At 38.6% G+C, this 27,245-nt stretch overlaps 1 protein-coding gene across 4 annotated transcripts in view; it reads right to left on the bottom strand.

Moving 5' to 3' along the window:
• Positions 1-27,245, bottom strand: part of LOC143038501 (sphingomyelin synthase-related protein 1-like) — a 67,673-nt gene that overhangs the window by 17,900 nt on the left and 22,528 nt on the right. For 3 of the 4 annotated variants that reach the window (XM_076207750.1, XM_076207749.1, XM_076207748.1), the window contains 3 exons: positions 14,941-15,173; positions 10,460-10,664; positions 9,723-9,856 (listed from right to left, as the gene is read on the bottom strand). In XM_076207750.1, coding sequence (XP_076063865.1) covers positions 9,723-9,856; positions 10,460-10,664; positions 14,941-15,173 — 572 coding nt within the window. The remainder of the gene's footprint in view (positions 1-9,722; positions 9,857-10,459; positions 10,665-14,940; positions 15,174-27,245) is intronic. The other variant, XM_076207751.1, reaches the window with a different exon arrangement.

Here is a 27,245-nt window from a genome sequence, read left to right as displayed (position 1 = left end):
TCTCCTCCATTTTCCTCATTCATCACTGTCATTTTCTTAGTGCTTCCAAAAGCAACTACCTTTCCCTCCCTATCCTCCTCCACATTTAGTAACTTCCTAAAATACTCTGCCCATCTTCCTCTTGCTGCTTTCTCTTCCATTATTATCTCTCCATCTGCACCTTTTACCTTTTCTTCTCTACTTGATTCACTTCCCCTTCCTCTTTTAATTTCCTTCCAAACTTTTTTTATTATCTAAACAAATTCTGTCATACTCCTACTCCATTCCACATCTGCTCTCCCCTTTGCCTCTTTTATCTTATGCTTTACTTCTCTTTTCTTTGTACCTCCCATATGATTCTCTTGTCTTATTTTGTAACCAATCTGTGAATGCTCTCTCTTTTTTTTTTTTTTTATCTTCAGCAACCTTCTCTGGTTCATCATCCCACCAACTACCCTTCCATCCTCTTTGTTCCACACTTCCTTCTTGAAACATTCCTCCTCCACTCCTAGTTCTACTCAATCATTCACTCCCTCCCACTCTTCTCTCAGTTTCTTCTTGTACTTCTCCTTTTCTTTCTCATTTAAGCAGTTTACACTAAGCACCTCCCTACCTTCTGTCCATTTCCTCTTTATCTATCCTCCACTCTTAACTTACTTTCCACCAAAAAGTGATCTAATATTCCCCAACTCTCTCCCCTTATAACATGTACATCCAAAATTCTTCTTACTCTTCTCCTGGTTATCACTATATTGTCCATTAAAGCCCTAACCACCCTACCTTCCACCACCCTCTCCCATGTGTACTTATGCATGACTCTCTGAACAGTGTATTTGCTATCATCAACTCTCTAGACACATCACCATCATCTCTCCACAATTTTTTCCTGGAACTTCACACTTACCAAGCACTCCATCTATTGGTTCATCACCTACCCTAGCATTGAGATCTCCCAATACCACTACATTTACATTTCTCTCTAAACCCTATATGCACTCATTTAAATCTATCCAAAAAGCCTCCCTTTCCTCTACATTCTTCTCACTGCCAGGCCCATATGCACTTACAAAAACCCATATCTCCCTTCCCAGCTTCACTTTCATCCACACTAACCTTAAAGAAACTTCCTTCCACTCCACCACATGTTTACCTACCTCTTCACTTACTAGTATAGCCATACCTTCTCTCTCCTATCCTCTCTTCACTCCTGACACCCTCCCAAACTCAAACTATCCCCTCCCTTCCAACTTAGTTTCACTCAATGCCAACACATTCATCTTTCTTCTCACAAACATACTGCTTATTATCTTTTCCCTTTTGCTTTCATCTGTACCACATTCTTGCACATTAAAAGATTCAAACCTTATAGTTCTGGCTGGAAAACTTCCAGACCCTCTTATGCCTTTTTTTTTTTTTTTTTTTTTTTTTGTAGTAATGTCCCCTTTGGGGCTACAGAGAGTAGGATGCCTATTCCTATTCCCATCCCTTTTTTGTCACCTTCTATGACTCAAGTGAGAACACTTAGTGGCAGTATTCTTTCTCCCCCATCAAAGGGTTTGGCGAAAAAAGAAATGAATATTCAGAGAAGTGGTACAGGACAGTATTAAGAGAGGGGGGACACCATAATGGAGGGACAGTCACAGTATAATAAAGTAGCATAATTTCTCTATAGAGATTTCTTCTATCACAGACAAAATGATGTGTGACTCTGATCCATAGGGGTCCCCTATATAGACCCCAAAGTATCAGCTGCATGCTACTGAGCAGCTTTTAACCCCACAATAATGTGTAGCCAATACCCTAGACGGGGATATTTATATTTTACCACTGTAAATTCTTTTGTTGAGACATTTTGACAAGTTGGAGTGAGTGAGAAGAGGGAAGACTGGAGTCTCATTCTGAATTTTATTCTTGACTAGTTTTGCTACAAGCTTTTTTGAAAAAGTTTGTAGTCAAGAATAAAATTCAGAATAAGGCTACTCTTTCCCCTTCCCACCCACTATTGTAAGTTTATTGTTACAGATGTTATTCTGATGATGTCCCCCTGAGGATGAAATGTCAGAATATAACATATGACTACATTAAGTGATTTAATATCAGCTCATCCCACTAATGCAGGAATATTAATAAGAACTCTGGAAAACCTTATGAAAATTGAATAACTGTAAGAATGCTGTCATTTTCAACTCTATGTGCATATATACATGTGTACACACACACAGTCATCCCTTGATTTTGTGGGGATTATATTCCAGAACCCTCCACAACAAATGAAAATCCATAAAGTAGAAACCATAAATCTTTACATATTTTATTATCCTCATAGGATATATGAAAATGATTGGCACACAGTTCTGTGCAAAAGCCCTCACCCTTACTCACCCATCTCATTATATCACACGAATGCAACAAACTAACATAAAAAAAAACACTGCACCAGCAGCATACTATTCAAACATATACAACAATCTACCACCTGTTCCACACAACACATCCATACAGAAAACCTGATCCATCCAAGACTAGAATATGTGTCAGTGGCATGGTCCCTACTCAGAGTGAAAAATATGAGTATGATCAAGCGTAAACAAAGGGCAGCAAAAGACTGGCACTCAGCTTGGCAGATAAACCATATGAGGAGAGAATAAAAACACTGGGTCTATTAACTTTGAGAGACTAAAGAAAAAGAATTGATATGATTTCAGTATTCAGGTTGTTAAAAGGGACAGACTACACTTGCAGAAAGGATCTCTTGATTAGGGATAGGCAGGTTTGAGGTCTTGAGGTCATGAAAATAAATCAAGAAAGACTACATGTCCAAAACAAAGAGTTTGTCAAGTATAGTTGGAAATACTTATGGAGGGATCTTAATTGACAGAATTAAAAAGGAAACTGAAGGAATATTTGGCGAGGAGCAGTATGGGTTCTGGAAAGGTAGTATGTGTGTGGATTAATTTTTTTCTCAGTAAGGCACATTTGTGAGAAGTTTTTGGCAAAAGGTAAGGATGTCTTTTGGGCCTTTATGGATCTAAATAAGGCTTATGGACAGAGTAGACAGGAAAGCACTGTGGGAGGTATAGCAGATATGTAGGGGTGGGGGGAAAGCTGTTAAGGGAAGTCAAGTGTTTTTATGAGAGTAGTAGAGCTTGTGTTATGACTGGAAATGGATAGAGCAAGTGAAGGTGGGGCTGCATCAGGGCTGTTCAATGTGATCATGGATGGGGTGGTATGGGAGGTGAATGCGAGGGTGATAAGAAGGGGATTGGAGATGGATAGTGTCAGGAGTAGTCATCACAACTGGACCTCACCTCCTCCTCCTCACCAGTCCTCACCTTCTCACCCACAGGTCCTCACCCCTTCGCCTTACCTCTTCTCGGCGTCTCATGACCTACTGACCCCCTAGTGGATCCATGGGACACACTTGTATTTGCCCAGCTGCAACATGACAGATGGAACAAAGCCTCCTTGAGGGACTTGCTTGTGGGGCCCTGGGTTGACTAACCATCACACAGAGCCTCCTTCTGGAGACACATGCATCTCACCAGTCTCAGTGATGACTACTTTGGCCAGCACGTGACACACATCACTGGTTCATTGAGGAACACTTGCCCTCCATCTTTGTGAGTCACTAGCATCAGAATGTTTTGCCTCAGACTTCCCATGCAGCACACTTAACCTCATGGCAATTAGAAGCACAGGTCATGACCTGCCAGTGTATATAAGGAGCTGAACGGACACCAAAGATGCAGATAGCCTCAGATAGCATAAGTGCGCCTACCTCACTGCCCCTTGCTTTCTCATTCCTCCTCCCCCCCTCTTTTCATCACCACAAGCAGATCGCCAGAGACACGACTTGAAACACAGTCATCACCTCCCTTGCTTTCTCATTCCTCCTCCCCCTCCCCAATGTTACCCAACATTTCACTGTTAACCCAACCTTTCATGGTTAAATAAAACCAATTCTATCTCCACCAGAGTTTGCCTTCAACCAGCCTAACTGGCTGCCCAAATATGGGCAGACTACCAGCCTAACATTTGACAGCCCAACATGTAGATATTGTGGAGGGAAGTGGAAATAGAGCCAGTTATTGTTTATGGATGACACAGTGCTTGTGGTGAAGTCAGAGGAAGGTCTAAGACAGTGACACAGTTTGGGAAGATGTGTGATAGGAGGAAATCAAAGGTAAATAAGGGTAAAAGTAAGGTGATGATATGTACAAGGGGTAGCAAATTGGAAGTAAATCTTGGAGGAGAAAGGCTGGGGGAAGTGGATAGTTTTATGTGTTTGGGGTTACATGTGGCATGAAATGGAGGAATGAGGGTGGAGGTGAACTGCAGAGAGAGGGATACAAGTAGATGTCTTGGGGGATTGAAAAGTGTCATGAGAAATAGGCATCTGGGAATGGATGCAACAAGATTATATGAAGAGGTGATTGTGCCGACTACACTGTATGGGGAAGAGGCTTGGAGTTTGAGAGAGAGGCAGAAAAAAGAAGTTTAAATATGTCTGAGAAGTATGATAGAGGTTACAAGGTTGGATAGGGTGAAAAATAAGGACACGAGGAGAAAAGTAGGGGGTGGAAAAGGAGATGGGAGATTGGGTTGATGAAAGAGATATTGGGATGGTTTGGATACATGGAAAGAGTGAGTGAAGAAAGATTAGCAAAGAGGTGGATGGAGTAAACTTGAGGGGATGGTCACAAATGAGATGGATGGATGGAGTGAAAAGGGCTTTGAGCAAGGAAGGGGAGAGGCAGAGGATAGGTGTGAGCGGAGTGCAGTTGTATCTGGATGATATTTTGACAAGTCCTGTCTTCTCTATTTTCAGCATAAGGGGGACAAGGAAGGTCACTGTGTAAATCAAGCAGCCCTGTAGTGGGTGTGCTGTGTCTTACTGCATTGCTTCTGACTCAGGTAGTGGGAAAGAAACGGGGATGACCCTTCATCCATGAGGAGCTAAGATGAGAGGGAAACAATAGGTGATGGGTGGGAGTGGGAGTAGCCTTAGCTGGATGGCTACCTCCCTTATAAGGGAGAAGAAGCCCTTGGATTGATAGACATGTCTAAAGGATGTGAAGAAATGCAGTTTTCCAAATACAGTGAGAACTCTCATTAACGGACATTAATTAGCTGCGTTTGTGGTGTTTTTGGTGCTGTTGTTTAGTGCGTGCAATCACTATGCCACCCAAAAACCACTCCAAAACACCGAAAACACAGCGAAAACACCGCAAACGCAGCTAATTAACGTCCGTTACTGAGAGGTCTCACTGAAGATACACAAATAACTGGAATAAGTTAAAAGGTGATAAAACCCATGCTGGAAAAATACATGGATTGAAATCTAAATATAATGGGAAAATAAAGATACACACAAAGTTGAAATGATACCTGAATTTGAAGATAGGTATGATAAATGATAAGTCAGAAATGGAATCCCATGAGTGTTGCTTCTTTTCTGTATACTACAATTAGGTAAACACACAAGATATATGAGGAAAGGTTAAAAAAACTGGGACTTTCCACACAGGAGAAGGGTAGAGAGGCAATATGATAATATTCAAACTGGAAAAAAGTTTAGTGAAAGTGGACAGAAAAGAATTACTTGTGAGAGAAGAAAGATCAACATAAGGTCATACTAAAAAAAAAAAAACAATGACAAAGCAAACTTATTCATAATATGCTAGGAAGTATACCTTTCCACATGAAAATATAGACTTGTGGAATAAGTAGGATGAAATACAGTTCAAGCTGACACTTTAAAGCAAATTCAAGGCAAGGTATAATAAATGGAGGAAAGAAGAAAGGATGAACATAACTTCAATTTCTTACATTACAACTAGGTATCAACTAGGTAAACATGTAGTAATTCTTCCCTATACAGTATAAGTAATACATGCAACCATCCTCCACCTTGTCAAGGATATGCAGTACATACATTTCCATAACCTTGTGTCCAGTGACTGTCATACACTACCTCAACCATATATGTCTCATGACCTTCACTCTAGCTCTACAGTTTGGGTGAGAGTTGACAGAATTAGTAACAGTTTGGAGGCTCTGTATTCTGGTCCTTATGATGTTCTCTGCCGAAGTGCTTCATCATTAATCTCCCTTGGGGTGAAACCTTGGTTTCCATAGATAGATTAAAACTGGCTTTTCTTCCTATTACTAGTCAGACTAAGTCTCGCATAGTTGATGTCCCTCTATCCAGCTCACCTCCCATGACTGACGTCACTGACTCAGCCACTTTGAGCATGACTGACGTTGCCTATCCAAGTACTCTTCTGCACACAGCTGATGCCTCCACAAATACCCTTGACCCCCCTGTTACCTTCCCCTTCCCGCTCTCTCCCTTCCTTTCCTCCCTTCTCCCGTCCTTCTCCACGTGACCCATTCAGGCAGGACTGTCTGCTTCCGTGATCATTCTGACTTTTTCTACTATTGCCCCTTTCCCTTTTATGTATGCTCTGCTCTTAGGGGGGAGTATATGTAGTAATTCTTCCCTATATAGTATAAGCAGTAACTATTCCCTATATAGTATATGTAGTAATCAATCCCTTTATAGTAATTGTTTATGTAGTCAGTGTAGTCATTATGTAATTGTTCTACATAGTAGTTACATGCATTGTTAGACCCTACACAGTCCCAAGCCCTGTTATATTATAACTTATGTAATCACTACCCTCTTTATCCCCTATATACACTCTGCCTTTGCACTAGTGCCATATCTGTATTCCATAAACATTCTTGTATTTTGTATAATGTCAACTCTAAGCATTTTAGCAAGCAGGTTCCTCATTCATATACAAGTTTTCCCCTTATGTTATATTTCCCCTATGTTTTATATATATATATATATATATATATATATATATATATATATATATATATATATATATACATATATATACATATATATACATATATATACATATATATATATATATATATATATATATATATATAGACCCATGTATATTGTTTATCTACAATTCTACCTGCTAACAAAGGTGCCAGAATGTGTGCCAGACTCAATACCCAAGTCTATGCCTGAGGTAGTGGGTGGTAACCTCTTGTAGTGGCCAGTCATGGCTAGTTTGGTAAAATAAACATTTTGAATATCTTGCCAATACTACTTGGGTTTCACTTATCTACACAAAGTTCCTCTCACCACCACAAACAAACAAACAAACACACACACACACACTTCGACGAACGGACGGCATAGAAGACGTTCTGAAGAAAATTGAAGTTTCATGGATCCCAAAGCAAAGAGAAGTGCCTATTGTATTTGCAGGGTGGGGGGAAATTGCTAGTGGGATAGTGGGAAAGTAGGGAAAGAGGAGAAGGGGAGGGATTGCTGGGGGAAATGGAAGGAAATGAGGAAGGAGAGGACTTGGCCCAGGCAGACAGGCGAAAGGTAAACAAACGGCCCCCCGACCAGCTGAGTGACGATGAAATGTCTAATAAAAATGTAAAGATTAGAAGTATAGATAAGAGCAATACAGTAGAAAGTGATGAGAATATTTTCCAGGGATTTAAAGAGGGTGGGGGGAAAAAGATGTCATAGAAAGGTGTAAAGATCAACCAAAACTATTCTACAGATTCGTAAACAATAAACTGAAAAACAAACAAGACTTGGAGAAATTAAGACAAGGGGGAGTTGAATACACTGAGGAAATGGAAATGGCGGAAATTATGAACAAACATTTTAAATCAGTGTTTACAAGGGAGAACATACAACCTGAAGAGATTGAATGGAAAGAGAAAGTCCCCCCTATGGAAGAAATAGAAGTAACAAAGAATGAAATATTGACACACTTGAGTAATCTTGATGTCAGAAAATCGCATGGACCAGATGATATAGCAAACTGGATTCTGAAAGAATGCAGGACTGAACTGGCAGACAAAATACATAGCATACTAAATAGTTCCTTGAAAGAAGGAAAAGTTTCAGAAGATTGGAAAAAAGCAAATATAGTACCTATATATAAAGGAGGAAATAAAGAAGAACCTACAAACTATAGACCAGTCTCTCTAACAAGTACAATAGCAAAAATTTGTGAAAGAATTATCAAAAGTAGATGGGTGAAATATTTAGAAAAAAAAACAAAGTGTTAAATCCAAGGCAATTTGGATTCAGACAAGGACGATCATGCGTCACCAATTTAATATGTTTCTATTCAAGGCTAATAGATATAATACAAGAAAGAGATGGATGGGCAGACTGTGCATTTCTAGACCTAAAGAAAGCGCTTGACAAAGTACCACATAAGAAGTTGCTTAAGAAATTAGAAACTGAAGGAGGAATACAAGGAAAACTACTAAATTGGATGGAAGACTTTTTGCAAGAAAGAAAAATGAGAGTAGTGATAAGAGACCAGCACTCAAAATGGGATAAAGTAATAAGCGGTGTTCTGCAGGGAACAGTACTGGCCCCAATAATGTTTGCTATATATATTAATGATATGGATGAAGGAATTGAAAGCTATATGAGCTTCTTTGCAGATGATGCAAAACTAATAAAAAGAGTGAAAACAGAAGAAGATTGTGAATCACTACAGAGAGATCTATATAAAGTACAGGAATGGAGTAGGAAGTGGGAGATGGAGTTCAATACAAAAAAAATGTAGTATAATGGAATTTGGAAAAAGCAAAAACAGAATAACAGGACCATATAATTTGGGAGAAGAAATAAAAAAAGTAGAAAATGAGAAGGACCTGGGAGTCATTGTTATGAATAATATGTCACCTGAAAAACATATAAATAAGATTTTTGGAGAAACTTATAATTTAATAAGAACAATCAAAGTTGCATTTACATACCTGGATGAAGAAATGGTGAAGAAAATCCTAATCACCCTGATAAGACCAAGATTGGAATATGCAGCAACGATATGGTCACCAAGTACAAAAAAATGTATAAAAAAACTTGAAAGAATACAAAGAGCAATTACAAAATTGGCACCAACACTCTCAAAACTATCATATGAAGAGAGACTAGAAAAACTTGAACTACAGACACTAGAGCAAAGAAGAGAGAGAGGAGATTTGATAGCTATTTACAGAATCATGAAAGGCATGGAAATTACTGATAGAGAAAATCTGATAAAATGGGATGACAGAAATACAAGAGGACACGGAAATAAAATAAAAAAAGACAGCTATAGAAGAGATTTGAAAAAGAACAGCTTTCCTCACAGAGTAATAGACAGTTGGAACAAGTTAGATGAGAAAGTGGTGTGTGCAAAAACAATACATGAATTTAAAAATAGTTTAGATAAAATGAGATATGAAGACGGGACCCTACGAGCATAGCTCCCCTTCCCGTAAAATACAACTAGGTAAATACACAGTTTAGATAAAATGAGATATGAAGATGGGACACCACGAGCTTAGCTCCCCTTCCCGTAAAATACAACTAGGTAAATACTAGGTAAATACACACAATTTTCTGTACTGTACTCTACAAGAAGAAACACTTGATTGAAATTCTTAACATAGTGATCACTTTTTTGCAGTTTTTTTAATTACCCACAATAATCTGAATATTAATAAATAGAAAAGGCCTGTATCTTATACCTGTAAAAATTAATCACATTCTGAACTTTATACATATATATGTATATAATGTATATATATATAAAATATAATATATATATATATATATATATATATATACATATATATAATACATCAGTCATTAACAATATAAGGAGCTGAACAAGTGGACTACAACTGACCGATGCTTGTGGAAGAAGAGGATGACGAACCAGATGAGGGCAAGAAGAACGATGGTGGTTTCACACATGTAGAACGCCCACGAGATGAGAGGCACATTGTCCAGGAATATGTCAGGCAGCGGGGGGTGTCTCTCCTAGTTTGGGTTTCACTTATTATAACTTTCATCCACACATGAATCCTCTTTCAGACCTTATCATAAAAAAAGAGAGCTTTCATGCATCTTTCAAAGAGGACTACTGTATTTTTCAGACTAAAAGTTGTTAATCTTTACAGGGAATCTATAGGCTCTTAATAAGGGCTTTGGTAGCTATAATGACCTCACTCAATTTTCACATACCAACTAAAATATTGCATCTATCCAAATTCTCTTGAAGAAAGAAAAAGAAAATGCAGTAACTTAGAGCACAAAAAATACAGCACTCACCAGATACACTTCATGTTATTCTAGCACAACTGTACATGGTAATTCTAGCTTAATGAAGAAAAATTACTTCAGAGAATAAGAGGAAAACAAAGGCAAATATCCTGTGCACACTCACTCTTTTTCCCTGCAGGGATCCTTTCTCATATTTTGATTATCTTACCTGACAAAGATTCAATTATAATACTAATCCAATTATGGGATTGTAATTCTACCTTACTTTGATGTGCCAATAAATTCCTGTGAAATATTAATTTTCTAAGGTACCTATACATGGTTATCTCATTATCTTGCCAATAAATAACTAAATCCTACCTTATCTGGCACACGGTCATGTACAAACACCATAACAATCGCAGTGATCCATGTGACGAGAAACATATAGAGTCCAGAAATTACTGTCTTAATGTACTCTGGTTGTAGTTGTGTTGCAATACCACTGGTACGTCGCACACTTGGAACTGACTCTTGTGCTGGTTCAACCTGAAAGTCTGAGGCTTGAGAATCTGAAGAATAATGTCTGAAATGAAATAACATTTTCCTTAAGTTTAACATATTACTAATCAGAAACACATACTTACTAATATTCAATATGGCACAAAAGCTACATATGTAACTACATGTACTAATGAGTGACTATTGGTGGTGGTCTTGCAAGACATTAGTCAGAAAGAATCATCTACCTGCTGCCCATCTCCAAAACTTGTCAACACCCTCACCTTCATTTGATGGTACATCCCTGAGTGGGCTGACACTAAAGTCTCTAGACTGGGGGGCCAAGATCTATCAACTTCAACTGCATTTCCTTCTCTTTTTCACATTAGAGAGCTAACAACAAGAACTACTCCCCTCCTTCTACTAAAATGAGCTTATGACACAGAAACAGTCCAACATTGAAATGGGTGAGAAACATCCTGAAGAAAAGATTGAGGAGGGTTGTAAAGAAAAAGATAGCACATCAGAGGGAAGTAACAAGCAAGATCCTACAGGGTTTGGTGTTGACACTAGTAATATTTTTTATCTATATTAACTACATGATGGATTAAAATGTTATATTAATGTATTTGCTGATAGTGCCAAGATCAAGAAGAGAGTAACAGAGGAAAAAGACTGGAAGCTGTTACTTGAAGATCTACAGTAGATGGTATATATAACTGGAACCAGAAGTAGAAAATTAATTTCAATGCAATAAATGCAAAATATTGGCATATATACAAATAGCAAATGTCCTTTCCCTCTTATAAGGGTGGGGGGCACAGACAGTGTTTGCATGTGTGAGTGTGCACAGACACACACACATTCAACATACTAGACTTCAACATTAAGAAATGTAGTATAATGGAATATGGGAAAAGTAAAAAAAAAAAAAAAGGGTATCAGGACAATATAAAATTGGTGCAAAGGAAGTAAAGAAAATGGGATCTGAAAAAAGACCTGGGAGTAATCATCACAAAGGATATGCCCCCTGACACACAGATAAACAAAATTGTCAGCCAAACCTATAACTTGCTAAGATTAATAAAAGTGGATTTTACTTACTTGGATGAAGAAATGATAAAGAAAATACTAGTCACACTGATAAGGCCAAAATTGGAGTATGCAGCAACACTATGATCACCCAGTATGGGTGAAAAAGCCTTTGGTATATGTATGTACCCAGAACTAAAAAGAATATAAGGAAAATTGAGAGAATCCAGAGAGTAACTACAAAGACGGTCCAAACACTATCAAAATTGTCATATGAAGAGAGGCTGTCAAAATTAGAATTACCAACTCTGGAACAAAGACGAGAAAGAGGTGACTTGTTAAACATCTACAGAACTATGAGAGGTATAGAAATCCTTGATAGAGAAGGCTTACTGAATTGGGATAAGAGAAACACAAGAGGACATGGAAGGAAGCTCAAAAAAGATAGTTATAAAAGAGACCTGAAAAAGAACAGCTTTCCCCACAGAGTGGTGGATGCATGGAACATACTAGATGAAACAAATAGTGTGTGCAAAAACCATACATGAATTTAAGAGCAAATTAGATATGGCGAGATACAGAGATGTGACACCATGAGCGTATGCCCCCTTCCTGTAAGATACAACTAAGTAAATACACACACACACATCCAGGTGACTCGGGGAAGGAATGACATTGTCATAAGATTAGATCTGCTACTATCTAAAGAGCCAGATGTCATCAGTTCCTATTTTTGCTCCATTGGAAAAAGTGACCATGTAACAATTGATTTTCAGTTGGAAGATGTAGAAATATAGCCAAGGAATGAATCACACAGGCAAGGAAGACTCAATTTTGGGAAAGCAGATTAGAGTTGAAACAATTCTTTGAAGAAGCAAACTGGGAGGAATTCATGAATACATGGGAATACAGAGGAAATGGGAAATCTTTATTGATAATCTGGGAGTGAACAATTATGTACCAAAGATTTGTGAAAGGAAAAACTGGAAACAAGACTGGTTTAACAAAAGGTGTGACTGCAAAAAATGCCAGGGATGTGGCTTGGGTAAACAGGAGGAGGTGAAGCAATAAAATTAAAGCAGCTTACAAACAAGGTGAAAACTATACACAAATTTGCAGGGAGAAAGCAATTCTGAAAGAGGTGAAATAGATAAATGCAAAGATGAACCAAAACTGTTTTCCATGTCTATAAGTGGTAAATTGAGAAACAGGGAAATAATTACCAAATTAATAGTGGGTAGTGAGGACTTTGAAGAGGCCTCAGTTCAGGCAAAAATAATGAATGAAAGTTTCCAGTCAGTCTTCTCAAAAGTGCAACTTTTTGGAGGAAAACAAAAGGAGCAAAAATTCAGGTTTATATATAAATGTTGAAGTGAGACATTCTCAATATTTTGGGATCTTTAGATGTGACAAAAGCCAGGTTATGACAGGATCTCAAACTGGATACTTAAAGAATGTAGAAAACAAGGACAGACAAGATTCGCCGTCTTACGATATGACTGTTGAAAGAAGGCATAGTGCCACTTGATTGGAATAGGGCAAATGTGGTACCAATTCATAAAGGTAAGGAGAAAACACTAAATTATAGGTTGGTATTGCTGACCAGCACAATAGTGAAATTAAATGAAAGGATTATGAAAGTTCAATGGCCCAAATATCTTCAAATGAAAATTTTGACAGTTTGGCTTCAGATCTAGAAGCTCATGTGTGTCAAACCTTTTAATCTTTTACTTTAGAGTAGTGGGTGTAATATGTGTACCTCAACCTCAAGAAGATTTTTGATAAAGTACCTCACAAGTGACTTATGTGGAAATTGGAGCATGTTGGAGGACTGAGAGGCAAACTGTTTGAACAAAAGTTTTTTTGAAGGGTAGATACATGAGGACAAAAGTAAAGGATAAAGCGTGAAGATGGAGAGCAGTAAGGAGTGGAGTTCCATAAGGCTTAGTATTTGCACCAATAATGTTTATTGTCTATGTCAGTGAAATGATGGAAGGTACAAGCTATGCCAACATGTCTGCTGATGATGGAAAAATCATGAGAGGAGTGAAAAACAAGGAGGATTGCAGACTACTGCAAAAAAATCTAAACACTATTTCTGTATGGAGCCAAGAATGGGAAATTAATTTCAATACCAAAAAATGGAAGGTATTGGAAATGGGCAAAACAGCAATATACCATCCTTAAACTATTCCTTAAGAAGAGAACACATCACAAATACAAAATAAGAGAGATAATTGGAAGTATTGATAAAAGACAACCTGTCACCTGACAGACATATCGGGAGGACTGTGGGAGAAATGTAAGGTCTGCTGCAGAAGATTAAATTGGCTTTTCACTATTAATATATGATTGAAGAGATGATGAAAAAAACTCATTGAAACCCTAATCTGTCCATTACTGGAATATGCATCAGTGGTATGCTCCCCACACAAGAGTGAAGGGTATATGCAAGATCAAGAGAAAGGGCAGCAACCAAACTGGCAGATAAACCATCTTAGGAAAAACTATAATCACTGGGTCTGCCAACTTTGAAAGATTGAAGGGAAAGGTGATATGATTACAGAAGAAATCTCTTGATTCAGGATAGGATGGCTTTCAGAGGTCATGGGAACAAATTAAGAAAGATCAAATGTCTAAAGGATGTGATGAAATACAGTTTTCCATATAGATGTATAAAAACTTGGATTAGCTTATAAGGTGACATAGCCAAAGCTTGAATAATACATGAATTCAAATCTAAATATGATAATTTGAAATAAAATATATAGATTAAGTTGGAGCTGTACATGAATTTGAGGCTACGTGTGATTAGTTGAAGAGAAGGAAACAGGACCGAATGAGTGTTGCTTCTTTCTGGTATACTACATTTAGGTAAACACAAACACACACATTCACAAATAAAACCCATGGCATAGAATAGTGTTTCTGTCATTTTCATATGGTGTTCTATGGTTGAGGATTTTGGTTTCTGTATGTAGGTGTCCTATAAGGGTGGTTTTGGTGGATCCTGTAATTACTAATGCAAGAAATAGTGAAGAAGAAATACAGTAGTACTTAAACAATTACATGAATTTAAAGCTGTTAGACTATTGGAAGCAGAGATGGAACCCCATTAGTATAACTTTTATTTTGTACATTAAAATTAGGGATACAGGGCATTATTCAAACATTTCTTCCTAGTGATATCTATGGGAGGCCACTGTGAGGAACGGGCTGTTGCCAGCTGCTGCAGGCTGCAGATTTCCAGTCAGTGAAACCCGAAAGGCATAAATTATTATTATTACAACAACTATTATACAACTATAATTATGAAATATATACATTACCTATTTTTGGTATGAGAATTGCCTTGATGTCGTCTTGGGCTTAAGGAAGACCGTACGTGGAACTCTGTTGCATACTGTGAGGAAGTATTGTGGTGATGGTGGTGATGGTGGACACATTGAGCAGGAGGAAAGGAAGAAGTTGGACTGCCTGATGAACTATTGATGGGTGACTCTTGGTTTTGGGTTTGCAGTTGAAATATGGCAAACCATAATCGTTTCCGTTCGCCTAAAAGCTGTTATGGGGAAAGATTTGTGTACATATTACTAGATTCCTGATACTCTAAGAAACTACAGGAAAACTTTTATATGTGTATATCATACATCCTGTATAAATCAGCATACAAGTTGATCTGGTGTATGTGTTGACCCCTCAAATTCTGAGATGTAGTTCTGGTTTAGGCCTACATTTGAGATGATACAACCACATCCTTTTGACATGTCTTAATTTACTTCCATGATCTTAACCTCTTCAGTACGGGCCTTAAATCTCGCGGGCAGCAGCCGATGCTAGCCGTACGACGTGTCGTAATAATACTCGCATCATAAAATATAGTCACCGCTTATATCGATCGTTCTCTTTCACCTGTGAATTTTGATAACCATAGAAAATGTGATTACAGACAGTTTAGAGAGTATGTCATTACGGAGGGGCAACTACAATAAATATAATCAAGACGCCGATATGGCAGCCTCTCTTATCCACTTGCTCCTCATGATGCCTACGTATGTGGCACCGTATGGAAGGGGTTAAAGCTCTCATCTTTATTCATGAGATTTCTTCTATCAATACAATCTAACCCCTTTAGTGACCTGAATACTGTAATCATGTCACCTCTTTCTCTTTGATCTTTCAAAGTTGGTAGACCCAGTACTTTTAGTCTTTCTTCGTATGGTTTATCTACTAGGATGGGAATCAGTTTGGTTGGTGCCCTATGTATTCACTCAATCTTGCTTATATCCTTCACTCTGTGTGGAGACCATACTACTGATGCATATTCCAGTCTTGGTCATATTAGGGTTTTGATGAGTCTTTTATCAACACTTCCAAATCTTTCTCCTCTTTTGCTTTTGTAATGGGTTTGCTTTCCAAGGAATAGTTTAAGGATGACCTTTTGCTGCTATTTGCATTTTTTGTTATTGAACTTCATTTTTCATTCTTGGCTACATGTAAAAGTAGTATCTAGATATTTTTGGAATATTCTACTGTCCTTGTTTTTCACTCTTCTCATGATTTTTGCTTCATCTGCAATCATGTTGGCATAGCTTGTTGTTCCTTCCATCAAGTCAAGACAAGAAACTTTATTGGTGCAAGCAATGAATCTTATGGAACTAAGCTCGTTACTGCTCTCTAGCTTGACATCTTGTCCTTTACTACTGTCCTCATGTATCTTTCCTTCAAAAAGTCTTTAATACATTCTAGTAGTTTTCCTATCAGTCCTACAACATACTTCAATTTCCACATAAGTCAACTGTGAGGTATTTGATCAAGTGCCTTCTCTAGGTCAAGGTACATGTAGTCAACTCACCCCTCTCTCTCTTGCAACACATCATTCACTCTCAAATAAAAACTTAAAAGGTTCAACACACATGACCTTCCAGATCTGAAGGCAAACTGACTGTTTGTCAGAATGTTCACCTTTTCAAGATCTTGGTGTATTTACCAAGTTCTATCTTACAGGAAGGGGAGCTATGCTTGTGGTGTCTTGTCTCTGTATCTTGCAGTGTCTAAACTGTTCCTAAATTCATGTATGTTTTTTGGACACACTATCATTTTGTCGTTTGTTCCATACATCCATTACTCTGTGGGGAAAGCAGTTCTTTTTCAGGTCTCTTCTATAACTGTCCTTTTTGAGCTTCCATCCATGTCTCCTTGTATTTTTCATATCCCAATTTAGTAAGTCTTCTCTATCAAGGACTTCCATACCTCTCATGATTCTATAAATGGTCAACAAGTCTCCTCTTTCGCTTCTTTGTTTTAGGGTTGGTAACTAGTTTTGACAATCTCTCTTTGTATGACAGTTCTGAAAGTGTGTGCCTTTATTTATCTATTTGTATCTTACGGAGGAGGAGAAATGGAGGAGAAATAAGGAAAGATGAAGTGAAGGCAGTTGTTAAGATGATGAGAGCAGGTAAGGCACCTGGGTTGGATGGATGTCATGCAGAATGTCTGAAAAAAGGAGGTACAGTGATGGTGGACTGGCTGGTGAGGTTATTTAATGTTTGTTTAAGAGAGGGTAGAGTGCCAGAGGACTGGAGGAGTGCCTGTATAGTTCCACTTTACAAGGGAAAAGGGGACAAGTGTGAGTGTAGTAGTTTCAGAGGGATCAGCTTGTTAAGTGTAGTTGGGAAGGCTTAAGGGAAGGTCTTGATTGAGAGAATTAGGAGAGGAACAGTGTGGGTTTAGGAGAGGTAGGGGTTGTGTAGATCAGATTTTTGTGGTAAGAGATATGTGAGAAAGCTATAGGGAAAGGTAAGGATGTCTTTTGGGCTTTTATGGATCTGGAAAAGGCCTATGACATGGTAGACAAGAAGGAACTGTGGGAGGTAGTGCAGATATATGGGATAGGAGGAAAACTGTTAAAAGCAATCAAGAGTTTTTATGAGAGTAGTAGAGTGTGTGTTAGGATTAGAAATGGAGAGAGTGAGTGGCCTGAGGTAAAGGTGGGACTTCATCAGGGATGTGTCACATTGCCCTGGCTGTTCAATCTATACAAGGATGGGGTGGCGCAAGAGGTGAATGCAAGGGTAGTGGGGCAGGGATTGGAGATGGTTAAAGAAAATGGAGATAAGTGGGAGATAAGCCAGCTGTTGTTTGCTGATGACACTGCACTTGTAGCAGGATCACAGGAGGGATTGAGGAAGTTAATGACAGAGTTTGAGGTGTGCAAAAGAAGGAAGTTGAAGATACATGTGGGTATTAACCACTTCCATATGGTGATGCCTACGTAGGCGGCATGAGGAGCAAGTGGGTACTCGATGATGCCGACGTCGCCATCTTGATTATATTTATTGTAGTCGTACCTACTTAACTTTCATTCTCTCTAAAATGGCTTCATCATATTTTCTATGGTTATCAAAATACACAGGTGAAAGAGAACGAACGATTGAGCACTGACTTTATTTCTTATAATGCGATTATTATGACGCAACATCACACGTCGGGCAGCTAATGCTGCCAGATGTGCGATGTGCCCTGGAGTGAAGAGGTTAAGGGAGACTGGAGGAAGTGGATAGTTTTAGATATTTGGGTGCGAATGTGGCGGGAAAGGGAGGAATGGAGGTGGAGGTAGAATACATATTGGGAGAAGTGAGTAAATGCCTTGGGGGATTAAAAAGTGTAATGAGAAATAGACATATGGGAATGGATGCTAAGAGGAGACTGTATGAAGGAGTGATTGTGCAGACAGCACTGTATAGGGGCAGAAACATGGAACATAAGAGAGGAAGAGAGGAGTTTGAATTGTTGCACACACTGCATATCAACACATCTGTGCGCATACCAGCCAGCACCAGTGCACATGGATGCATGCACACATGAAGAGTTTCGTGGTAGTGAGCCTGCTCAAGACCTCATCTCTCAGGTCACGCACTGTCAAGACAATTATCTCCGGGGTCACCAGCCAGCCCACATTGCCCGTTTCGATGCCAATGGTCAAAGCATGGTACCACAAGACATCAGTATTGCTCACTTTAATTTCTCCTATGGTTCTATGTCCACTTGGACATGGATTGTAAACATATAAATTAAGGATTAAAATTGTTTAATTAAGTAACAAATATTTGAGCCTTAGCTTGACTCTAGTCAGGCCTAATGGCTTCTTGTAATCTAAACTACTGTACATAATTCTTTGTTGGTGACTCATCTGAGTTCCCCCTTTATAAGACACGGTCATCTGGCCTGTGGGGAGAGACTTGAAAACTGGACACAGCCTCGACAAACGAGTTCTTGCTTGTACCAAATCAATAAAGCAAAGAACTATCTACATTTTTCCAACTGGCTCACTGTCCTACTGAACCTTCACTGCCACGTCTCAAGGACTGACTATGCTACCCAATTCCTCCTCTATACAAAAAATGCTGTGAACCACCAAAGATCAAACCAACAGAATGTTCGAGATGAGGTGCCTGAGAAGTACGATAGGGAATACTAGGCTGGATAGAGTGAGAAATGAGGTGAGGAGAAGAACAGGGGTGGAAAGGGAGTTAGAAGATAAGGTTGATGAAAAAGTATTGGGATGGTTTGGACACATGGAAAGAATGAGTAAAGAAAAACTAGTAATAGAGGTGTGGAAGGCAGAGGTGGAAGGAGTGAGCATGAGGGGTTGACCTAGTATGAGATGGATGGATGGGGTAAAATGGGCATTGGGAAAGAGGAAGGAAGGAGAGGACAGAAGATAGAGGGGAATGGAGAATGGTTGTGTATGGATAATGCTGTGATGCATAAGGTGTGGTGGTGAGGGAGTGTGTAAGAAATAAATTGACGTAGCCCGAAGGTATTTCTCCCTGTCTTCTCCTTTTCTGAATGAGGGGATGGAGAAGGGGAGGGTTGCCAATTTAATGAAGTGGCCTTTCTGTGGATGTGCTGTGTCTTGCGACACTGCTCCTGACCCAGGACAGTGGGCAAGATGCAGGGATGACCCATCATCCAGGAGGAGCCAAGATAAGAGGGAGGGAAAAGGGTGGAAGGGAGTGGAGTATGTTAGGGATGGAATGGGAGGGAGTGGTTTTTATGCATTTGTTTTTTGGCTACCTCCTTTGTAAGGGGGAACAAGCCTTTGGTAAATGTATCTTATGGGAAGGGGAGATATGCTTGTGGTGTCCCGTCTCTATCTTGCCATATCTAATTTGCTCTTAAATTCTTGTATTGTTTTTGCACACACTATTGTTTTGTCTAGTACGTTCCATGCATCTGCCATTCTGTGTGGAAAGCTGTTCTTTTTCAGGTCTCTTCTATAACTGTCCTTATTGAGCTTCCTTCCCCGTTCTCTTGTGTTTCTCTTATCCCAATTTAGCAAGTCTTCTCTATCAAGGACGTCTATACCTCTCATAATTCTGTAGATGGTCAACAAGTCACCTTTATCTCTTCTTTGTTTTGAGAGTCTGTAATTCTAGTTTTGACAATCTCTCTTCATATGACAGGTTTGATAGGGTTGGGGCCATCTTTGTAGTTGCTCTCTGGATTCTCTCAATCTTCCTTATATTCTTTTTAGTACTGGGTGGCCACAGTGTCGCTGCATACTCCCAACTTTGGTATTATCAGTGTGACTTTTTCTTTACCATTTCTTCATCCAAGTAAGTAAATGACACTTTTATTGATCTTAGCAAGTTATAGGTTTCACTAATAATTTTGTTTATTTATTTATCAGGGGACATATCTTTTGTAATAATCACTCCCAGGTCTTTTTCAGATCCCACTTTTCTTCCTTTTCACCATCTTAATATTGTCCTGATTTTTTTTTATTTTTTTTATTTTTTATTTTTTCCAACCTTCTAGGGGCTGTCAAGAGTTTTTATGATAGTAGAGCTTGTGTCAGGATTAGAAATGGAGAGAGTGAGTGGTTCGAGGTAAAGGTGGGACTTCGTCAAGGATGCGTTATGTCGCCCTGGCTGTTCAACTTATACATGAATGGGGTAGTGCGAGAGGTAAATGCAAGGGTGGTGGGTCAGGGATTGGAGATGGTTAAAGAAAATGGAGAAATGTGGGAGGTGAGCCAGCTGTTGTTTGCGGACGACACTGCGCTTGTGGCAGGATCTGAGGAGGGATTGAGGAATTTGGTGACAGAGCTTGGGAGAGTGTGTGATAGAAGAAAGCTGAAGATAAATGTGGGTAAATGTAAGGTGATGAGATGTATAAGGGGTGAAAGTGGCAGTACGCTGGAAGTGAGCATAAAGGGAGAGCGACTGGAGGAAGTGGATAGTTTTAGATACTTGGGTGCAAATGTGGCAGAAAAAGGTGGAGTGAAGGTGGAGGTAGAATGTAGATTGAGAGAAGCGAATAAATGCCTTGGTGGATTAAAAAGTGTAATGAGGAATAGACATTTGGGAATGGATGCTAAGAGGACACTGTATGAAGGAGTGATTGTGCCAACAGCACTGTATGGGGCAGAAACATGGAACATAAGAGAGGAAGAGTGGAGTTTTAATGTGTTTGAGATGAGGTGTCTGAGAAGTATGATGGGGGTTACTAGGCTAGATAGAGTGAGAAATGAGGTGAGGAGGAGAACAGGGGTGGAAAGGGAGTTGGGAGATAGGGTTGATGAAAGAGTTTTAGGATGGTTTGGACACATGGAAAGAGTGAGTGAAGAAAGACTAGTAAAAGAGGTATGGAAGGCAGATGTGGAGGGAGTGAACATGAGGGGACGTCCTAGGATGAGGTGGATGGATGGGGTGAAGGGGGCTTTGGGGAAGAGGGGAATGTCTGTTGAGGAAGGACGGGAGAGGACAGAAGACAGGGGTGAATGGAGAATGGTTGTATATGGATGATGTCGTGATCCATGAGGTGGAATGGGTGGGGGGATAGGAGGTGAGGTAGTATGCGTGAGCAAAATTTGATGCAGCCCGAAGGGATTTCCCCCCGTCTCCTCCTTTTATGCATGGGGGGACGGAGAGGGGGGGTCGCCGATTTAATGAAGTGGCCTTGCTGTGGATGTGCTGTGTCTTGCAACACTGCTTCTGACCCAGGGCAGTGGACAAGGTGCAGGGATGACCTGTCATCCAGGAGGTGCTAAGATGGGAGGGAGGGTGGAGGGGTGTGGAGTGTATTCAGGGATGGAATGGGTGGGAATGATTTTATGCCTTTTCCTTTTTGGCTACCTCCCTTGTAAGGGGGAAAAAGCCTTGGTATATGTATGTATGTACTTTTTCCAAATTCTATTATGCTACATTTCTTAATGCTGATGTCCACTTCCCAAACCCTGTTCAGATCTCTCTGGAGGAGTTGCAGTCCATTTCAGTACTAACTTTCTTTAACAATTTTGTGTCATCTGCAAAGAAGCTCATGTAACATTCCACACCTTTGTCCATGTCATTCACATAAATAGCAAACATTATTGGAGCCAATACTGATCCTTGTGGAACTCCACTAATTACCTCTTCCCACATGGAACTCTTATCTCTGTGCACTACCCTCATTTTTCTTCCATTCAAAAAGTCCTCCATCCATTTCAGTAGTTTACCTTGTATTCCTCTTATAGTTTCCAGTTTTCTTAATTTTTTGTGTGGGACTTTATCAAAAGCTTTCTGTAGATCTAGGAAAGCACAATCAGCCTATCCATCCCTTCCCTGTATTATATCTATTAGTCTTGAGTAGAACAGATAAAATTTGTGGTACATGATTTTCCTTGTCTAGATCCGAATTGTCTCAGATTTAGTATATTGTTCTCCTCCAGATCTTTTATCCATCTACTTTTTATAACTTTTTCATAAATTTTGGCTACTGTGCTTGTAAGGGAAACTGATCTGTAATTTGTTGGGTCTTCCTTACTTCCTCCTTTATAAATTGGTACAATATTAGTATTTTTCCAGTCTTTTGGTATTTTTCCTTGTTTGAGTGAGCAACTTATTATGATGTATATTTTGTCTGTTAGTTCTTCTTTACATTCTTTTAATATCCAGTTTGCTATTCCATCTGGGCCTTGCAATTTCATGACATTAAGGTTCATTATTTCTTTCCGTGTTACTATAATTTCCCTCATGGGGGGGGGATTTCACTTCTCTCCATTCCGATGTTGTACATTTTCTCTAGTATTTCTCTATCTTCTGAGTATTTCATATTCCTTTAGTGTAGTTTCACTATTTCCTATTTGTTTTTTATTTTATCATTTACATATCTATAAAATAATTTTGGCTAATCCTTACATTTTTCCATTATGTCTTTTTCAGTTTCTTTTTCCTTCCCTGCATTTTTACATATTCATTCCTTTGATTAATATATACTTGCCATAATGTCGCTGCATACTCCAGTTTTGGCCCTATACTGTGATTAGTATTTTCTTTACTATTTCTTCCTCCAAGTAGGTAAAGGCCACATTTATTAATCTTAGAAAGTTGTAGGTTTCTCCAACAATTTTATTTATGTTTAATAGGCATCACGTCCTTTGTGATAATCACTCCCAGGTCTTTTTCAGAACTCACTTTCTTTACTTCCTTTGTACTGATTTTATATTGTCCTGATATTCTTTTTTTACTTTTTCCACATTCCATTATGCTACACTTATGTTGAAGTCCACTTCCCACTTCTGACTCCATTCCTAAACCCTGTTTAGGCCTCTCTGTAGCGACTCAGTCCTTTCCTGTACTTACTATCCTCATCAGTTTTGCGTCATCTGCAAAGAAGTTCATGCAACATTCTACACACTCATCCATGTCATTTATATAAATAGCAAACATTATTGGAGCCAATACCAATCCCTGTGGGACACCACTAATCACCTCTTCCCAAGTAGAACTCTTATCTCTGAGCACTACTCTCATTTTTCTTTCATGCAAGAAATCCTCAATCCATTTTAATAGTTTTCCTTGTATTCTTCCTATGGTTTCCAGTTTTTTAATAATTTTTTTGTGTGGAACTTTATCAAAAGCTTTTTCTAAATCTAGGAAAGTGCAATCAGCCCATCCATTCCTTTCTTGTACTATATTAGTCTTGAATAGAAACAGGTAAAATTTGTGGCACATGACCTTCCTTGTCTAAATATAAATTGTTTCAGGTTTAGTATACAGTTTTCCTCCAGACCTTTTGTCCATCTATTTTTAATAACTTATTCACATATTTTGGCCACTGTAATTGTAAGGGAGACCAGTCTGTAATTGGCTGGGTCTTCCTTGTTTCCCCCTTTATATATTGGTACGATATTAGCATTTTTCCAATCTTCCAGTATTTTTCCTTCTTTAAAAGAGCAGTTTATTATTTGGTCCATTATTTTCTTTTCTTGTTACAATTATTTCACTCATGGGCGGGGATCTCCCTTCCCTTCTTTCATCCCCATACTGTATATTTTCTCTAGTGAACACAGACTTGAAGTGTTTGTTTATGACTTGAGCTATTTCTATATCTTTTGTGTATTCTAAGTCCCCTTGGCATAATTTTACTATGTGTGTGTGTATTTATCTAGTTGTATTTTACGGGAAGGGGAGCTATGCTCGTGGTGTCCTGTCTATATCTCATTTTATCTATACTGTTTTTAAATTTGTGTATTGTTTTTGCACACACACATTCTAATCTAACCTGTACCAAATGTCTATTATCCTGTGGGGAAAGCCGTTCTTTTTCAGGTCTCTTCTATAACTTTCTTGATTTTCTTTCCGTGTCCTCTTGTAGTTCTACTATCCCATTTTAATAGATCCTCTTTATCAATAATTTCCATGCCTTTCATGATTCTATAGTTATCAAGTCTCCTCTCTCTCTTCTTTGCTCCAGTGTCTGTAGCTCAAGTTTTGCCAATCTCTCCTCATGTGAGAGTTCTGAGAGCGTTGGTGCCAATTTCATAATTGCTCTTTGTATTCTTTCAAGTTTTGTTATACATTTTTTTGTACTTGGTGACCACGTCGTCACTGCATACTCCAATTTTGGTCTTATCAAAGTGACTAGTATTTTCTTCATCATTTCTTTGTCTAGGTATGTAAATGCCACTTTGATTCTTATTAAATTATAAGTGTCTGCAAAAATTTTGCTTATATGTTTCTTAGGGGACATATTATTCATAATAATGACTCCCAGGTCCTCTTCTTTTTCCACTTTTTTTATTTCTTCCTCTCCCAATGTATATGATCCCACTTTTGCTTCTTCCAAATTCCATTATACTACACTTCTAAATATTGAATTCCATCTCCCACTTCCTACTCCATTCCCATACTTTATTGAGATCACTCTGTAGCGACTCACAATCTTCTTCAGTGTTCACTTTTTTCAACAATTTTGCATTACCCGCAAAGCTCATATAACTTTTGTGTGTGTGTGCATGTGTGTGTATTTACCTAGGTGTATTATACGGGAAGAGAGCTACGTTTGTAGTGACCCGTCTTTGTATCTTTCAGCATCTAGTTTGCTCTTAAATTCTTGTATAAATTTTGTACACACTGCTGCCTCATCCAATTTGTTCCAGATATCTAGCACTTTGTGAGGGAAACTATTCTTTTTCAGATGTCTTCTATAACTATCCTTTTTGAGTTTATTATCATGTCCTTTTGTATTCTCTTATCCCACTTTAATAAATCTTCTCTGTCGAGGACTTCCATTCCTGTCATAATTCTGTAAATGGCTGGTAGATCTCCTCTTTCTCTTTGTTCCAGGGTTGGTAGTTCCAGTTTGGACAATCTTTGTATGTCAATTTTGAGAGTGTTGGTGCCATCTTTGTCATTGCTCTATGGATTCTAATTTCTTTATATTCTGTTTTGTACTGGGTGTGTGTGTGTGTTTACCTAGTTGTATCTTATGGAAAGGGGAGCTATGCTTGTGGTGTCCTGTATCTCGTAGTGTCTAGTTTGCTCTTAAATATGTGCATGGTTTTTGCAAACACTATTGTTTAATCCAGTTTGTTCCAGATATTTACCAGTGTGTGTGGAAAGCTTTTTTTTTCTTCAGGTCTCTTCTATAACTATCCTTTTTGAGTTTTTTTTCCATGTCCTCTTGTGTTTCTCTTGTCCCAATTTAGTAAGTCCTCTTTATCAAGGACTTCTAGACCTCTCATAATTCTGCAGATGGTCAGTAGGTTGCCTCTTTCTCTTCTTTGTTCTGAAGTTAGTGACTTCAATTTAGCCTGTCTCTCCTCATATGACAGGTTTGCAAGTGCTGGGGCCATTTTTGTAGTTGCTCTCTGGATTCTTTCAATTTCCTTTATATTCTTTTTTGGTACTGGGTGACCATAGTGTTGCAGCATACTCCAGTCTAGGCCTTATTAGTGTGACTAATATTTTTTTTAAACATTTCTTCATCTAAATAGGTAAAAGCCACCTTTATTGATCTTAGCAATTCGTAGGATTCTCCTACAATTTTGTTTATCAGGGGACAGGTCATTTGAGATAATTACTTCCAGGTCTTTTTCAGATCCCACTTCCTCCACTTCCTTTGTTCCAATTATATATTGTCCTGATATTCTTTTTTTGTTTTTACTTTTTCTGAACTCCATTATGCTACATTTCTTAATGTTGAAGTCTACTTCCCACTTCTGACTCCATTTCCAAACCTTATTTAGGGTCTGTAGTGATTCACAATCCATTTCAGTTTTCACTTTCCTCAAAAATTTAGCATCATCTGCAAAGAAGCTCATGTAACATTTGACACCTTCATCCATGTCATTCACATAAACAGTGAACATTATTGGAGCCAATACTGATCTCTGTGGAACTCTGCTAGTTATCTCCTCCCAACCTGAACACTTTTCTCTAAGCACTACTCTCATTTTTCTACCATGCAGGAAATCCTCCATTCATTTCAGTAGGTTACCTAGTATCCATCCTATGTTTTCCATATCTTTTAAAAAAAAAAATTGTGTGGTACTTTGTCAAAGACTGTAAGTCTAGGAAAGCACAATCAGCCCATCCCTCCCTTTCTTGTATTATATCTATTAGTCTTGAGTAGAAAGAGATTCAATTTGTAGCACATGATCTTCTGTGCTGAATTCATATTGTCTCTAGTTTATATATTTTTTTCTTCCAGGTGTTTTATCCATCTATTCTTGATAATTTTTTCACAAACTTTGGCTACAGTGCTTGTAAGGGAGAACGGTCTGTAATCAGTTGGTTCTTCTTTGTTTCCTCCTTTATATGTTGGTATTTTTCCTTCTTTGAGTGAGCAACTTATCATGTATATTTTGCCCATTAGTTCTTCTTTACATTCTTTTAGTATCCAATTAGCAATTCCATCTGGGCTGTGTGATTTCCTAATATCAAGATTTGTTAATTGATCCATTATTTCTTTTTATGTTATTATTTCCCTCATAGGGGGGGGGGAGATCACACTTCACACTCTTGATCCCAATGCTGTACTTTTTCTCTGGTGAAAACTGACTTCAAGTGATTGTTCATGAATTCGGCCATTTCTAGATGTGTGAGTATTTACCTAGTTTACCTAGTTGTATTTTACGGGAAGGGGAGCTATGCGCGAGTGTGGGCGTGTTTTCATCTTTATGAGGTGGGTGGTTGTGTCAAATACTTGCCCACGTTATACATACATATACCGAGGCTTTTTCCCCCTTACAAGGGGGGTAGCCAAAAAGAAAAAGGCATAAAACCATTCCCACCCATTCCATCCCTAAATAAACTCCACTCCCCTGCATCCTCCACCCTCCCTCTTATCTTAGCACCTCCTG

This window comes from Oratosquilla oratoria, chromosome 24 (genome assembly GCF_046742065.1).
Source record: "Oratosquilla oratoria isolate Oo_2021 chromosome 24, ASM4674206v1, whole genome shotgun sequence".
Classification (NCBI taxonomy): domain Eukaryota; kingdom Metazoa; phylum Arthropoda; class Malacostraca; order Stomatopoda; family Squillidae; genus Oratosquilla; species Oratosquilla oratoria.
Note: the sequence above shows the minus strand (reverse complement) of the source record. Positions and strands in the feature narration are given on the sequence as shown.